The following is an 18,691-nucleotide window of genomic DNA, read 5'->3' as shown; positions in this document are numbered from 1 at the left end:
ATGTAATCAGTTCCCAACCTTTCCATGTTTAACTATACTTCAGTCTACTGAATGTGATCATTACCAACTTTTCTATCGCCAAGTGTCAGGAAGTCAAGTGAATCCACAGGAAACTGACATACTTGATCCTCAAAGGAAATGGTTTATTTATTCCCTTGTACTACATCTGACTGATCTTGTTCCTTTTTTGGAATGAATAAGATCAAGAAGTGAATGGAAGAAAACGACTATTACAGTCAATGCAGGAAAGATACAAGAAAAATGTGATGAGCCTTAAGGTTGAGCAGTTTCAGGATAGCCAGACAGTAAGGGCAGATGACCTTGATATAGCTAACAAAAATATTTCACTGACCATCACTGCAAAAGAGTCCTTTCATTATGTAAAATATATTCCTCCCATTAAGACAAAACCAAATTTGAAAAACGAAGAGTTCCTGCATTTCGATCCTTAACAATCTAACTTACTCCTGGTGTTTCACAAGAGGGAGATTTAATGAAAAAGATAAAGAAAATTTGCTTACTAGGAAAGTAAGTAACCTAATCGTAGTATATAACCTCGAGGATAAAATAATGTGTGTGTGTAGGGAGCAGGGAGAGGGCAAGAGATGAGGGATAGGGTGGGGGGAAAGGGAGAAGGTGCGGGGAGAACCCTTTGATTCTACTTGACCATGGAGAAGGAATAAAGCAAGCCTTCGGGCTGAACTGGCCCTCGTCTGAGACAACCCTTTCCTGACACTGGCAGGGCATGAAAAGATCTGTGAGGGAATCTACTTTGCACCTCCATCAAACCTGTGATCATAGAAGTACCTTTCTGTGCAATTTTTACTTTCATTTCTTCTTTATAGAAAGGAAATGCTCTCTAGATTAAACAGAATATCATTAAAACCTGTCGAGTGACTGGCAGAGTGCCTGGTATACAGCAGACACACAACACATGTTTTCATTAGAGAAAAGAAAATCCTCTACCTTCAAAATCAACTTTTTAGCACATGCTATGAGAATGTATATAAAATATGTTAAAAAGGCAAAGGTCTGATACATATATATATATAATTTTGAATTTCAGTAATGTACATGAATAGCCAGAAGTATATTTTCTTTTAAAAAAATGATAGTAGGTTTATATTTTGGGTGCACTGTCTCCCGCAATAAAGATTTACTGAGTGTCCACATACTATGACTCAAGGACTGGGCCAGACGCATAGTTCTTTCTCCACTGCAAGGTAGAAGGTAGTTTATGTCAACAAAGAGAGAGAAAATGAAGTACTGAGAGTTTCAAGGAAAGAGAGAACTCAATTGGTGGGAGATCAAAAAAGGGAATCATGGGAATTCCCTGGGGTCCAGTGGTTAGGACTCAGGCTTTCACTGAGGCACCTGAGCCACCCTCAAAGAATGCCTAGGATTGAGAAGGTGGCCATTGCACTCAAAGACCCTCTGTCAATAATCCTCATTCATCTTATTGGTGGGTGCTGCTCTTGTTCCAGACAAATGCCTAAGAATTGTGAAAGGCATAAGCTTTTATCTGAGTTGAGCCATTTAAGAGAATTCATGTCACTCTACATGACACTGAGAAACTGAGTGAAGCAGTTGCTTTACTTCAAGTCCAGAGCAATAAAATACTATGGATAATTAAATAAATCTAATCCTTTGTATTCCTTTTGTGATTAAATTTAAGACAATGTGCATTTGTTATCTGGAAAAATCAATGATAGAATAGCTAATTACTTCCTTTAGGAACCATCACTCTATTACTGTTAAATTCATTCTGCTGTCATTTGCATAAATTGAATTATGTGCACTTTTTAAATACATTTACATGTTTTTCTCCAATTCAAATGCCAGGTGCTTTATTGCCTTCATATCTCCCAACATTCCTGCTCTCACCCCTCTAAATACTGAAATTGGAAAGGAACAAAAAACACCAACAGTAGAAAAGACAGAAGCCAAAATATAATTCAAGACAGAGGAGGGGCAGAAAGATGGCTGGAAAGTACAGCTGGAAACCAGAGAACAGTTGCTGATGGTATCACCATCATCAAGCCTTGCATTTTTAAAGTGTAACAGCAAAAGATATAGCCCTGTGGGATCAGAGGAGAGAAAAATCACTGAAGATAATTTATAACATTTCCTAAACTTTTGAAGAATTAATCAACAGCTAAGAAAATGTGGTGTTTTACTTAATGTTTGTAAAGATCATTTCACAGTATAACTTAACTCATGGTTAATTACTTGTACCGAGCCAGAGAAAGATGAAAAATATTGCCCCTGTCCAAATAATGCAGAAATTTTTAAAAATCTAGGGATTTTATTTTATTGTTCATTTGCTAACAAATAAAATGCATCAACTAAATAAAATCCAGAAAGATTACATAAAGTAATAGACTATTTTTCTACTACAATATTCAGTAAACATGTTTTTAAATTATAAAATGTTCATACATGCAAAAAGAACTATGAATGGTCAATTAAGATATAAAAGTTTGTCAACACTATTTTTGGCCTATCAAAACAAAAAAATAATGAGGACCTAGAAGGCTGGCAGCCCTACAAGGCAATTTGGTAACTAACACAAAGCAAACAACTAAACAAATTTCAACTCCCCGAATCTGTGATCTGCTTCCAGGAATTTATCAGAAGGGAATAATTAAATAAGCACACAAAGACTTACGTATGAAAATGTTTGTAGAGACAAACTAAATGTACATTTATAAAGGATGGGCTCAATAAATTCATGTCCTCTACATAAGGGAATGCCAGCAGCATTTTAATGTACTGATTCAATTCTGTATTTACTAGTTTGAAAAATGGTTCTCAATATATTGTAAGTGGAAAAAAATTCAAAAGCAGATATCAAAAAATATATACATGGTACAATACAATTTTGCTTCTTGTTAGGTAAAGATAGAAAGAAAGAATAAAATTATGGGGGAAAAGGTGGTAGGGTTATGGGTGGTTTTTACTTTATTTTTTTCCAACTTTCTGTATACATTTTACTTATAAGAAGAAAAAAAATAATGCCCCTTCCATAAAAAAAGATACCATATTAACCATAATTAGAGTAGCACATTTTCTCCTTTTCTTCTCACCATTTCACAGCATCTACAGCTGTCAAAAAGCAACATTCCCACATTCAAAAATATACTTAACCACATTGGCTTATTCACTTCAATTATTATTATAATTTATATTACGTAACTAAATTTTGAAGCTTTCAACATGCTTTACTCTGTTCAGCAACGTGCTTACGATCTTTAGTATGTATATACACATGCACACACATATAGATCATTCATTCAACAATATATATGATAAAGGCTCTGTGACTTATACAGGAGAAATAAAACATGTACCAGTCACATTTAAGCTTCTTCTAAGTTAAAGAGCTCTCGGCCAAATCTGATTAGACTAGGGATAAGCACTTGACAGAGTCACAAACATCGCTGACCCCCAAAGGGAGAACAATCATACTTCATTCTAGCCCCATAGGCTAGAAGAGGAATGGAGGAATAATGTATTGGAGAACATAGCAGTGGGTACTGGAAGAAGAATAAGGCAAACAAAAAGTAGTACAGATGGAAAGGGAGATAAATCACTTTGGTGGTTCAACCCTTTAGTAAAAATTAGAGGACTGTGGCTACTAGGGTCCCTGGAGTTGACTGGATCCAAATTCCTTAACAACAAGGCTCAGTCAAATGAATTCCTATTCACAGATTACTGTGTGAGCCCAGCCTCCTGTTTTGATACTTACAATAAACTTGCATTATCTAGTTACTGTTCCAAGTCACCAAAAGCATACATGAATGCAACTTTTAACGGCCTATTTTAAATCTCACGCATCTGAATATATCCAATATACATCTGAATATACACCATCTGTTTACATGAAGATACATGAAAGAAATCAACCACCACTGTAAGAGTGAATGCCTTTTTCAAATAGCAACAAGTATTTGCAGAAGTGACCAGGAGAATCTTATTAGAAGACTGATTAATACACACACACGGTATTCATATTCCTGTGCTAATGTTGAAAATGATTTCCTTTTATTTGATCAACATGATATCAAGTAATTGGCTTATGTGGGCTTTATTATGGGATAATTAGGTCCATAAACTGGAATATGCTGTCAATATGTCTATCAATGATTCTCTGGATCAACACATTATTCAAATGTATTTTTTTCTAAAACATTACACATAAAAATAGCGCATGTGTAATCTCTACACTGAGCAAGCATGATTCAGGGAATGCAATCATAAAGCACTTTTTTTCTCCCATTTATATTAATTGGGGTTAGTTTGTTTGTTTGTTTTCCTGTTTCTGGATTAAAAACCCAGTAATTCTGGTCACTGTTAAGTGACCTGAGTTCCTCCAGTGAGTAATTAAAAGGTTCAGTGTCATTTAATAGTCAAAACTTTGAAGTTTTCCCCACTTTTTGACCATCTCTAGATTGGGAAACTTACAGCCAAGGAAAGGAGAATAGTCAGTTTCTTCTGTGTTTTTACACCTCCTTTCTCAGAGCTTCTGACACCTCCAGGGTTGCAACAGAGCAAGTGAGAATAGCTAAAGCAGGAGCAAAAGGTTCTCACTGGACAAGAACTCTCAAGAACTGGCATGGTACTCTGACTGTAGCAGGAGTAGTCAGCTGAACTTTCCACTTGTCCAGCTTCATCAGTTCTTTGGGGACCCACCCACCCATCCCACGACTGGGGATTTCTCACCTTCCTTTAACATGAGTAATGCACTCTCCTCTACCTCCTTCTTCCTTCTTCCAGGCCTCTGACCAGACCTCTAGCTCTGTCTCTGGTAAGTTCTTTTCAGCCATGCAGGAAGCTTGCTTGCTCCTCCCCCGCAATCTCTCTCTTTCTGTTAGTCCTTTCAGGCTGCTATAACAAAGTACCACGGACTGGTTGGCTTATCAACATTATGTCATAGTTCTCGAGTTAGGGAATTCTAAGATCATGGCACTGGCAGATTTGGTGTGGTGGCTGATAAGGGCCCTCTCCCTGGTTCACAAAGGATACCTTCTCCCTGTGTCCTCACATGACGGAAGGACTAGAAGTCCTGTGGGGTCTCTTGTATAAAATCTCAGCCCATTCACGAGGGCTCCAGCTTCATGACCTGAGCATCTCCCTCCCAGCAGCCCCACCTCCCAATACCATTACATTGGGCATTAGGATTTCAACAACATATGAATTCTGGGGCGGGGGGGACACAAACATTTAGACCATAGTGATTTCTCTCCCTCTTCCCCTCTCTCTCTCTCCCTGCTTGGATAGAGCCCCTAGAAGGAAACTTTGCCATAGGCTACCCCAAACCACCACCTCTTCTTCGGCAATCTTATCCACAACTAGCCAGTCCGTGACTTGTCATTTCGATTTCTTAGGTAGAAAGGCAGACACGCAGTTCTTCCAAGGAGTTCTATTAAACCCCTTTTTCATTGGACTTGAGGCTTCCTCCTTGAGAAAAGACTGGGGCTTACACCACCATTAGCAGCTTTCTCCCCAAATCCTCTTTTTCCACTCTCCTAGTTCTCAGCTTCTCTAACCTCTCCTAGGCTACAACAGGGTCATCATCTCAAGATTTTATACCATCTTTTTCTTTTTTCCTCCGAAGTTCTACATACTGGTCCTAGTAGTAGCAATTGTATTTAAGCCTCAGCTGAAAATGAGACATCAATAGTGATACTTTAGCATTTTTACAGTATCTGGTTTTGATTTCAGTTGTCACTTATCTAAAATCAGAACTTAGCATAGCCTCTGAGTAACTATAGCTACATAATTTAGTATTTTATAATTGTGTTATAAATCAAAATTTTATTTATAATACTTTGAATATAATCATAATATGAAAAACCTAAATGGTAAGTAAAATGATTTTCAGAATACATAATAAAATTGATGAATTAAACACAGATCTGTTCCTCACCTATTCATGCATTCATTTCCTCCCTTAGAAAAATAATGATTCAATGTCTGCTGGACAATAGTCTAATGATGGGCAAAGCAAGTAGGTCCATTCCTTCATGGAGTCTGCAAACTTATCTATTATAAAAAGAGTGTCTTTTATATTGCATAACTGTTAGGATGTTTGGCAAGAACTGACATAGTCTTACAGCACGGGCAGGAATGGAGAACAAATAGAGAAGAAATACAGCAACTGATGAACAAGACAGTAGATCGGTGAGAGCCCAAAACTGATCATAAATTGATGAAAAGAAACAGGAGGAACCCATGATGTACAGAGCCAATGCCAGGATAACTTAGTAAACACAAGAAATCATAATAAGGCATGTGGTTAGCGCGACTACTGGGGGAACAGTTGTCTTTGGATGAAGAGTTGTAATTCGAAGAAAGTTACGTAAACATATTTGTACCAAAATATTATTTTTTGATGAAAAAGACCTATTATCTCAGCAAGGAAAAAACTGTGGCTATCTGACAGGACATAATTGTGAATTTGTGCCCAACCACTGAATATTGCTTAGAAGTAAAATTGCCAGTGGTTATATTTTTTAAATATATAGTTTGTTGATTTTTGAGTTTAAGAGAATATAAGCCTTATGGTAATACAACTCCTATTCTGAGGGAAATGATGAATATGTTTACTTAATTATACATTTTCAACATTTTAGAACCAGCTGCCTATTTACAAAAAGGACATGTCAGTTTTTAAAATTGTCTACGATGCTGGGAAAAAAAATAAGGCAAAGAAAGCCAAAGGAAGATAAGGAGAGAAAATATGCAGACTAGTTAGTATACAAAAGGCATGCCTGTAAGTTCTTTATGATTTCAATACAAATTTGACTCTGAACTTACTAAAAGCCAAAGTAAAGAGGGAAGCAGGCTAGGTTATGAGATTCATTGTGTCCATCATTAAAAACTAAACAGTTGCTCAGGAAAAATGAGTTAAATCCATGGATCCTTTTCCAGAAGACACTTTCGTAATGAAATGAATGTCCACCATGAAGTTAGAGTAGACAGAGTTTTATGGAATTCTTCTATTTTCTTTCTTCCTTTCTCTCTCTCTCTCTCTCTTTAAATAACATCCCTGTGCTGGTTAGATCTAATTTTTGGACAGACCCCTTGCTTTTCCCCTGCTACAGGGATCTGAACGCTTTGGGATGAGTTTTTCCAGGCTCTGAGTCAGCAGCCTGCGTGCTGGGTTCAGACAACCAACGGAACAACTGGTAGGAGGGCAGAAGGAAGGGAGAAGCCATGGTACTTCTTACTCTGTCTTCAGTAGTACCCCTGGCTGAGGTTACATCCCCACTGCCAGCCCAACCCCTGCATTTGTGTACGCAGAAAGTTCCAGCTTCCATCAAGTTACCCCAACTCCCTTTCTCCAGCGTAGGTTTAGTAATGGCTCCATTTTGTTGTTCATCTCTTGGCTACCTCAGTGTCCCCTGACTGGCCTCTCAGTTTTTCATCACTGATGGAATTATTTCCCTACTTTAAATGCCCTCTGCTTTAAATATTTAGGGAGTTTTCTTTTATGGTTGGATCCTGACGGATACAATCACTCATTATAAGACAATGCTATATCTTTCACTCAATTCACTGTAAGTAATTTTACATTGAGAAATACCATGGAAATTGTTAGTATCTGCATATGACACATCCAGAGACGCTTATGCAACAGTAAATAGCAGACATAGAAGGGTGTAGAAAACAAATTCCCACAAGTCATTCAGATGTGATATTCAGAAAGAGAATTATAATTTGCCAACGTCAATACATGTGATATTTCAGCACACAGATTAAATGGTGCACCTGCAGTGGGCATGCTCCCTAGAAGATCCCTAGAAATGCACATGTGCCAACATCTTGATGGTAATAAGTCAGTGTAACCCAGAAGGAATATCCTTATGACCTAGTATCCTTCTCTCTCATCTACCTACAATCAACAAACATGATTCACCTAGGATTATTCTTTATTGCCAGGTATGGAAGACATATGTGGAGGCTAATATCGAACCTTCCTCTTCCAGTTCCTCACTTCTCTAAATATGTTAACTAGGGAACTCTTTACAATTAAACATATATGCTAATGATATATCAAGCAACAAAATTTAAGTTACCCAATAGCTATATGACATGAGTGGAGCTTTTCCCAAGAATTCAGAATTATTAAGGCCTGATAAAAAATATTTTCTTATCATTTAACTTATTAACAACACATTCTGGCTAGAGAGGTCATATGCAAACTTACCTTAAAGAGAGAGGTGACCTTTTAGAATTGCCTGATATATGGAATGCAATGTGTTTCAATAAAAATACTCAACTGGGAAACTCAGTGATGCAGGGGACCAAATACGAGCAGTGCTTGTCTTACCTCCTGTCAGTTATTTCAGTCCATAAAGCAAGTTTATTTTATTCTGATGTCATTAAAAATTTCAATCGTATGGCTAATGCCCTAGTTTTTATTACACACACATCCAGCAATCTTTGCATCCCAATTTGGCTTACCTGGGCTTTCCCAAGAGGGAGAAAATACACTGGCTGGAGTCTATTATCTCCACAGTAGTTACAGTTCTTATTATCAATTATTAAAGCAGCACCATAAATTTGCATTACAGTATCGTAAATCTGAAAACGTGCACCCCCTCTGTGAAGGGGTTGCTGGTTAGTTATGTTTCTCAGCTTGTAAGACTAACCTTAAACAATAGAAAAATCACAGTATGATATTCGCTGTAAGACATCTTTCCCAGAAGATGCATCCCACCAACATCCATTTCTTGCATACCTACCTGAAAGACTTCCTAATATCTTCTGCTTGGATTGTCTTGAGAATCTCTTGGTGTAACTGAAGATCAAGTGTTCCTGAAGACGTAGCATTTGAAGAGCAGTTTTTATGTGTGTAATAGCCTATCAAAATTCCAGAAATAAATAAAATGCTTGCTGTGCAAAATAGCTTTAAAAGGCGGCAAAAGTTGCAGGGGTTGCTCTTTGGTGCAGATCTTGTATAATGGGTCACATAGTCAGACTCTTCTTGAAGTCGCTGAAACCTTCCTTTGGGTGAAGTTGCTGGTTGAATGGGATCAAGACTGAGGTCCGCAGTCTCTGAATTCTCCAGGTTCTGATTCTCAGCACTATCTAGCTGGAACTGGTCAAAACCAGGCTCCTCCAGTTCCTTTTCCATGTCCCACTCTAAGTCAAGGGCAGTGGCTTGGAGGTCATCATTGTCTAGGTACTGTGAATGTCCTGGAGCTCTTCGATCTGCATTGACCTTCTGATAGGCCATCTTTTTACCTGTGAAAATAAGAGCAGTATATTTTCTGAAAATAAATCAACAAAGAGAACCTCCAAGGTGAAAACAAAACAGTAATCTATATTAGCTGTTCATAAAATGTTAGTGATTTTAATCAGGGGAAATACTTCATTCCTATAGAAAATCATGTATTAATTATTTAATCTTATGTTTTGCTGTTGATGTTTACTATAGAAAAAAGACAAACAATAAATAAAAGTAGAAGGCACCTGATACAAAAGCTATGAGAAGACATAAAATACACACACACAAACACGCACTATTCTTTTGAAGCTCAGAATTAAAGTCACAAATGCACAACTGCATTAAAGACAATGTATTACAATGAAAGCCAAGTTTAAGCTTATACATTTTCAAAATCACTTTTAAGAAAAACTGAGGACAGAAGCAATAAAGTGTGATTTGTTAAGTTAAGGGGGGAAAAAAAGACCCTGGGATCAGTTACATCACCAGAGCTAATTTTAAAAACACAAATTCAGGTTAAGAATGAGGACAACAAAATGAAGTAGCACCTCTATAGAAATCCAAGAAGCAAAATATGGTGTATTGCCTAGTCATGAGTTATCAGAATGACTGGAAAACTTTAAGGCTACCATAGAAAGCCAACATGTTTTATGGAATTAGTGACATGAATTGGCCTGGCTCGCTGAACTTTAAATAAAAGTCTGGGATGGCATCCATCCAAAGAGGGAAGCCTTTTGCCAGGATAGGAGAGTTTAGTTTCATAACCTTGCTACTGAGTGGCAGATGGAGGCTTTTCTCCCCTACACAGTTTTGGATGACAGTTTGTTGTATCCTGCAGAGCAGTATTAGGAAAACTGGACTAATTAACTACAAGTGGTCTTCAGTCTGTATTCAGTAACACACTGGTGTATTGTAGTTGCACATTAGGAGTATTTATACTTAAATTTTCTGTGTATTAGATTTGTCATCCCAGCTGGATTCTAAGGTCCCTCACTATGTTTTACGATTTTTCTATGGACCCCACTGTGGTGAGTGAAAAACAGAGCTCAGCTGACAACTGATCTGCTAAGTGTCTTAGGGCGGGTTGTTAACAAGTGAACTCTAATGAAAAATATACAAAGACTTCATGAAAGGGAGTGGCGTTATGTACAGAATTATGGGTATATACAATTCCAATCCTGGCTGACAGAGGTCCGTATAAATTAAAATGTCCTGAATGTTTAAGAGAGTTCAAGTACAATTAAATATTAAACTTTACAAAATAAAAATTCTAATTCTGACTAGATTTCTCATCTGCTACGATACCATTTTTTATTTATTCTTGTCCAGAGCTGATTCAATAAAGATGAGTACCTAATATATATCAGGTATGGGGATAGGCAATGAAAACAAAGATGAATGGGTCCCTATTCCTCAAGTAGGGAATAATTCAATAAGAGAGACAGACATTTGAACAAACAAGTATGTCACATAAAATATGCAAAGCACAAGGGAGACTCAGGGGTGACAGATTCTAGCAGAGAATATGGGAAATAATTCCCCACCCAAAGTTATTTCTGAGGTACTTCTGGAGAGAAAGGAGGAGTTAAACTAGGACACACCAGGGGTGTGAGAGGAGAACAGCCAGGCAGGGGAAAGTGTATAAGCACACGGAGGAATACAAGTGCACGGTGCATGGTACGTGGACCATTTGAAAAATCCAGACTGGTGTGCGAACCAGAGTTGGAGAAAAAGCTAGGAAAGGGTGACCGTAGGCAAAAGGCTTAACTTCTTTGCAACACAGGGTCTTCATTTGTGATATGGGCATGGTGATAATATAAACATCATAGTGCTGTTACTAGGAATAATTGAGACAGTGATCCTAAAACATCCATTGAGTGTCACGTAGGCTATATAGGTTTGAAGGGATATTTCTGGTTTTAGAGGAGAGAGGATTGTCAAGGATTGTTGGAAGAAATAAAATGAATTAAATAATGCAGAAGAAATTACATAATTCTGCAGGACATTGTGGAGAAGGGGAGCAGGTTGCATAATACACACACGTACACTCACACACGTATATGATAGGTTTTTGCTTGTTTTTTTCGTTTGTTTTTTTTTTTTACAATTAATCTATATGTAGAGACTAAAATATTTTTTAAAAGTACCACATGACATAGCAACTCTTACCATGCAGATATTAGTTGGTACTACGTATTAGAACAGCCTCAGGAGTGACTCTGCAGACCCCTTTCGTCCCTCCCTCTTTTCCTTCCTCTTTTCCTTCCTCTCTTCCTCTCCCTTTTTTCTGCTTGGCCTGGTTTCCATGATGATTCAAGAATGTGCATTATTTGAATTCTGTCTTTGGTCACATCAAGACAAGCAGAGAAAAGAAGTGCTATATGGAGTCAGTGATAATTATTCAGACAGGTTAGGAGATGGTCGATTAACTGATAGAAGAAGACTTTAAATCATACTTGGTTAAAACAACAACAAAAATAGTACAAGACAATACTAGAGAACAGGAAAAACCTGAAGGCAGTAGAAATAAAGTAACCTTTAAAATCCATGATTCTAACCTCTCTCATATTACAGAAGAGGAAGCTGATGTCCAAAGTTGAGTCATTTCTCATTCTGAGAAAAGTGATGTTTGGGGACACATAAGGTGATGTGTGGTTTTATAAAAATATGAGATTAATAAGTTAGTCGTAACTTAATAAGTTGTGGGGTTAAATACCCCACAATCCATTTTTTTTAATGTACATTGCAAAATACTGCAACATCTTGGCAGTAGTCATTTTTTTTCCTTGTTTGGCTTAAATATCAATCAGTTCCTATCTTGACATGATATTATGATATTTACTTCTCTAACTGTTCAGTTTATGCATTATTGATTTACTTAGACACTATCTCAACACAGTTTTCTAGACTTTTTCCTCCCATTTTAATGATTCAGAGTCTCTCTAAAGGTTTGGGGTTTTTTCTGGTTTTTATTTGAAATTGAATTGTAGAGTGTGTTTTATGCTCAAGGAAGACTTGGCACACAGGAGTTACTACAGAAATCTGAAATCTCTAATTCTGACCTCTAATACAAACATTCAAAGTCATTTCTCTACAAATCATTTACAAACCAACTGCAGTGATGAGGAAGAGTTTTCATTTCTAGCCTGACAATAGGTATTCCATCATCTGTACATCAGCAATTTAACGCTTTTCAAACATCAGACAGAGCCATCAATTAGAATGTAATGTAGATACAGATATTAACTCCTCACCATGATGGATGTCTGCCTGACACCCTTACTACCACTTTTGGACTCATTACACATTTATAAATTTACACTAAATTCTATCTTCTAGGAGAGCAGTATCTGGGTAGATCAAGCCACTTGATGTAAAAATAATAATAAAAAAAAAACCCAAAGGATTTTAGGAAAATTTCCAAGAAAATAAGTATGTGATGACATCTATAATGAAGCATTTAACCACTTATTTGATAAATTTATATTAGAAATCCATTATAAATTCATTTCTTTAAAATTATCTTGCCTTAAGGAAAATAGTGTAGCTTTTCACAAAAATATAAACCTCTGCCCTGACAGTTTTGTTTCACTTAAGGTATTTAAAATGAACTCCTCAAAAATTAAACTGAGTAGCAAACTATTAAATAAAACTAATAACATATTTAAAGTAAGCACCAATTATTTCATTTGTCCCACAAAGAATGTAGCTTTCTTTAAAAACCTACTCCCCATGAGGTCAAGTAAAGGAAATACCACACTTTTTTCAAGAGAACTTTCAAATTCCCACAACGGAAATTTTATATTATAAAAAGAAATCTTCAGCAAAATCAGCATGTCTTAGGTATGATTGCATAATTATGCCAAACTTCATATATTTTCTGTAACTGATGCACATGATTCATTTAATTTATATTGTCATATTATTTATAGCTACCCTATATGAGTAATTTAAAAAATACAAGTATTAGATTTTGGAATCTACCACATGAGTGTTTCCCTCAAAAATATGTACTTAGGTGTAGACCAGTCATAGAAACTTGCTACATTTCTTAAAACAGAAATATTTGTAGCATCTGTACATTCTATATTATACTTATTTTTATAAAATGCAATTTTTATGAAAAGTACAATGCATTCCCCATGTTTTCAACATATCTTATTTGCTTAGGTGAGATCCTTTCCCACCCAGGCCCACAATGAAGGCTAAATTGTTATTAAAATTCAATATACTCAAAAGTTTATCATTTATATACACTTATTCTTTTCTAAGGAAAAGAAAGCAAATATAAGATGAACTAAAAGGTATTTCTTCTATACTATGACAAGCTTAGATCAATAAAAAATGAAGTTGTATTTTTACTAAGCATATGGGTAGTTTAAAATAAATTGATGCTTCCGAATGCTTTGTTTCACACATTTTTACTGGCTGAAACTAAGTAAATTATGTAGAAATAAAAGATGAATACAGAAATAGGCTGAAATTTCAATATATAAAATACAGTCTCTGGATGCTGCAAATCTAACTTAACACAACATCTAGCAAATATTTTAGATGATAAATACATGTTAAACAAAAGTTTCATTTTAATAAGTTGTATATTACAAATGTCACTTAGAAATATGATTATGACATGTTATCTTGTTCAGCAATCACAATGAGGGGATTTATTACATGAATGCCCTGACCTTATTGATCTCTAAATTAGCAGACTCTATAGTCAGACTACCTGGTTCAAGTCCTAGCTCTGCTATGTAATTTAGACCAGTCACTTAATCTTTTTATGCTTAAATCCCTTATTTGTACAGTGGAAATAATAAGAGCGCTGTATTTGCAGCATTACCAAGAGTAAATGATATAAATTATTAAAGATGCTTATAACAAGGTCTAACATGGTGTAAGTGATCCACTAACAAAGCACCACCCCAGAAATTCTATAGAGTTTAGGAAAATAGAAGGATTTGGCACTTACAATTTTAAAATACAGACTTAACGAAATTAAATTATGACCAGAGGGCTTAAGTTTCAATAACAAGAACCTGGAGATAATGAGAGATGGAGCAGCGCGCTCAAGCACTTCTGAAGGGGAAGCATCTGTTCGTCATTAGCTGTGGTTCAGATAGATAGGAGAGAAGTGTGGCTAATATGTACATAAAAGTCATTATTACATTTTACTTGCAACCACCAATTCTATATCTTGTTATTATAGAGTTTTCTTTTCAGTCAATTTACAAAAACAACAGAGCTTTTCCATAATGCTCAAGAATTCAGTTTAACAGTTCCAGGAATTAGTGATAATTAATCATGAACATGGGTTATGTATGATTTTGGTAGAACACCATGTTTGTCGTAGGTGGTTGACTTGATCCACTGACTAGGATGATACCGATAGCATTTTAACTCAACCAGTATAAAAGACTGTATAGATCTTATTAGAACTACGAACACATCTAAAGGCTTTTCTACTTGTAAAAGTTATTTTACAAGTAAAATAAATAAATGAGTCTGGCAGATTAACTTGAAAACATAAGGCAGAATCTCAATTTCCGATGACAGCTGTATGATTGAATCTTTATCATACAATGGGGAAAAAAATATATTCATATAGTGTTTCCTGAAGCTTTGAATACCAAATCATTTGCTGGTTGGAGTAGATTGATTGGAGGCAAAGGCATTTCTTAGAAATGTCAGTGCACCATCAAAAGGTATTCATTATGCACCTTCGTGCAGCATTACTTTAGATGCTGCACCAGTGAACCAGGAGTGCCCAGAGGGATTTTTAAATTTAAGTTTAAGGATATTCCTTATAGGCTGAAAACACTTGACATAAATTTTTCAGTATGAACCTAGTTTGTACAAATAAAGCCCATATTTGTGGAATAAATTTTTGTTGTTGAAAGCTTTAATGTTCTCAGCTTGTGAGCAGGGACAAAGATAAAACTATAAAAAGAGTAATTCAGAAGACTGTTCTCTGACTTAATTTTTCAGTATAATGAGATTATTTTTCCCATCTAGTTTTGTGAAATGGCCTCAGCAATTGTTACAGTGTCTGGAAAGGTGGTTAAGAATGCCTTATTGTAAATTTGTATATTAACTGCATAAAAGAAATGACAATAATTATTTGTTGTTCGTGCTTCACTAACTGAATAAAGAGTCTATAAAGTAAGGGGAAGTTATTATCTGTGCTTTATTTTTAGAAAAAAAAATTAGGCCTAGTCTACCCTGCAACAGGTAATAGCACACTCAATTTAGGCAGAGCAGATCATTAAGCTGGAGAGTATAAAATTAAAACTTAACTCTGAGGCCTGAGTTACCTTGATCTCTAAATGACATGTAAAAGGTATGCTTCTAAGATGCCAAATTAATGAGCTTTAAATTGCAAAGTGAAGTCAAAACCATCTGAGGGAAAATTACTTGATGAAATCCAGCAGGTTTGTGTAAATGTGTTTTATATCGCTTGCATATGTATGACCACCTGCCAGTTCCCTGAGTGGGCCTGCCTTTCTTTGGGTACCTGTATGTAACAGCAATTTGTGTAACACACTCTAACTGAATGGTTAGTTGGGCCCACCTGAGAGCTCCTGTATTTACAGTAAGGTTTTCCAATATTAGAATGATATAATTCAATATAGAACTTGGCAAAGAGAAGAATTAATTTAAATGACCTGAAATAATAGAGTGCACTCTATGGGTTACTTGAACAGGTAGATACTCTATATAATACTAAATGTTCGAACTATCATGGAGTTTCAATTTCCACTAACATCACAAAACTCTATCTGGGGATGTGTGAACAGTTCTATGACTCCTTTCCTGGTCCTCTTAGTGTCTGATTTCCCTCTAGATTCTAAAGTGTCTTCTTTTTTTTCTTCCTGGTCATCATTTCCATTTATAGTAAAGTATTTAGAGTATTAATTTACTTCTACAGAATTTACATTCTTTTACCCTTCAGAGTATGGATGTGGCTTACATTAGATATGCACATACATGAGATAAATGACACCACAAACCATAAAATAAAGAAGAGTAGAGGGGAAAAAACTCCGATAGTCTGACTAAGGAAAGCCACTGAAATTGAGTTTTACTGTAGTTAAGCTTCACTGCAGTCAGGGTGCAGAAGGGCATCTGTGGGGTCTTCTGAGGCTCAGTCAGCCTTCCCCTAATCTCACCTGGTAATCACAAGGCTGTCAGTCTTAGCTGAAGAGTTTATTTTTATTTTTTCTGAGTTATCTCTTTTTGTAGTTGCCAATTTCCATGTTGGTAAGCTATGAGCATTTTTCTCTATCTAGTCAGAGAAATCCGTGTGTCTCCTTTTTATCTTTTACTCCTGGATTTGGATATACAACCATGCCCATGTTATGGTATCCAAAAGCATATGCTAATAGATGATTTATTGGGCCCTTAAAATGATCCAGGACTTACTAGAAGGTTAGCACATTACATACATACTGTTGTTTAATTAAACAATCCTATGTGATAAGTACTATTACTATCCCCATTTTACAGATGAGGTATCTGAGACTGAGGGATTAAGTCATTTCCCCAAGTTCTCACAGCTATTAAAGTACAAGCAGCTGGAGTATCACACCCGACCTGTCAAATTCCAAAACCTGCTCTTTTTAAATATTACAACATTCAGACTCTCTGAAAGTTCCCAAAGTTGGTATGATGTTAACAACTTCAGAGATCTGAGGGGTTTATTTATCCCTGGTTTGTCACCAATATGACTGCAAACACCAGGAGTCTCGATGTCCATTAAATCTGAATGATCCTGCCTTGATCTTTAGATCCCCGGGGGCTGCTCAGACTCCAGGACCTAAAAGATCTCTGTGGTTTGCTCTCGACAGTGCCCTAGCAGACACTGATGTTTCCTGGCCCTGTAGTTTTTAAATAAGGGAGAACTGCTTCCAACTCCATTGCTCTGAGCAAAACAACTGTGCTTAGAACTTGAAAGCTACAGTTCACATTCAACCTGCCACTGTCCTGTTTTCAGACATTCAAAACCTTTGTTCCACCCCTACTACATGTGGTTTACATGGGCCTAAGAGGGCTTCGAGAGTGTCAAGAGTTAAAATGTCAATACAGTCACTGCTCCGCTCCGAGAGCTGTCTGCCAGGAGGAGCCTCTTAGCTTGATAGATACACTGCAATTTTCCATCCTTTCAGCCAACGTGAATAATCTTAAATTGCTGCTTTTTGACTATGGCTCTTGGATTTCTGGGAACAGACAGATGAAGCTTTTACCTACATAATACCACTACGCACTCTATTTTTCACTTTTTTCAAAGGTGCTTTATTGGCTTACTTTTTAAATATCTTTACTCTTCAAAAAGTATCAACAGGTTTCTACAAACTGTAAGTGCTTTACTTTAAAATTCAGATCCCTATGTTTCCTAAAATCATAACACAGAAAGCCTATTCGATGCCCAGGTTGGTAATTCAATGCACCCAGAATCTGTGCTTTTCATTTTCTGAAATGGTTCTTTTCATACTTGTTCCTTTAGGGTGTTATTAGGAAAAAGTGTTAATATATCATGATACTGTGGTTAACTGGTGGGAAAGGAAACATCCCAGAAAAGCACATGGGTAGAGAATATTTATGTTCACTTAAAATTCAGTTACTAAGAAAATATGTATCATATGAACCATCCCAAATCTTTATTGGGTAAATTCTGAAAAACTATTCTTCAAATAAAGATCCAAGAGCAATATCCCGATGTAAAAGTTTTAGTATTCAGCTTATATAAACTGTTAGACCATGGAGTTAAGGAAATTAAAATTGGGAATTTAATCCACAATACGATAGGAATAGAGTGCAGTTAACAGCATGGTATGCTCCTTATAAGACAAAGATCTTATATATTAATTCACTTTACCTTAGGACTAAAAATGAATTTAAGTGAATTATTATTTCTGCACAAGTAGTAGGAATATATTAATGGTAAGAAAACTAAGAATTATGAAGTTTTCAATTGACAACTGATGGCAGAGTCAAAATTGAAATGCTTTTTAAGAATTTCTCTAAAAGCTTTTGCACAGCAAAGGAAACTATAAACAAGATGAAAAACCAGCCCTCAGAATGGGAGTAAATATTTGCAAACGAATCAATGGACAAAGGATTAATCTCCAAAATATATAAACAACTCATCTAGCTCAATATTTTAAAAATAAAAACCCAATCAAAAAATGGGCAGAAGACCTAAATAGACATTTCTCCAAAGAAGACATACAGATGGCCAAGAGGCACTTGAAAAGCTGCTCACCATCACTAATTATTAGAGAAATGCAAATCAAAACTACAATGAGGTATCACCTCACACCGGTTACAATGGGCATCATCAGAAAATGTACAAACAACAAATGCTGGAGAGGGTGTGGAGAAAAGGGAACCCTCTTGCACTGTTGGTGGGAATGTAAATTGATACAGCCACTATGGAGAACAGTATGGAGTTTCCTC

General features: G+C 36.2%; 1 protein-coding gene across 1 annotated transcript in view; it reads right to left on the bottom strand.

The window, feature by feature from the left end:
• Positions 1 to 18,691, bottom strand: part of NAALADL2 (N-acetylated alpha-linked acidic dipeptidase like 2) — a 913,415-nt gene that overhangs the window by 794,365 nt on the left and 100,359 nt on the right. The window contains exon 2 of the mRNA XM_067738075.1: positions 8,751 to 9,252. Coding sequence (XP_067594176.1) covers positions 8,751 to 9,244 — 494 coding nt within the window. The 5' untranslated portion in view covers positions 9,245 to 9,252. The remainder of the gene's footprint in view (positions 1 to 8,750; positions 9,253 to 18,691) is intronic.

This window comes from Pseudorca crassidens, chromosome 5 (assembly GCF_039906515.1).
Source record: "Pseudorca crassidens isolate mPseCra1 chromosome 5, mPseCra1.hap1, whole genome shotgun sequence".
In the NCBI taxonomy this organism is placed as follows: domain Eukaryota; kingdom Metazoa; phylum Chordata; class Mammalia; order Artiodactyla; family Delphinidae; genus Pseudorca; species Pseudorca crassidens.
This window is presented reverse-complemented; position numbering and strand designations above follow the sequence as displayed.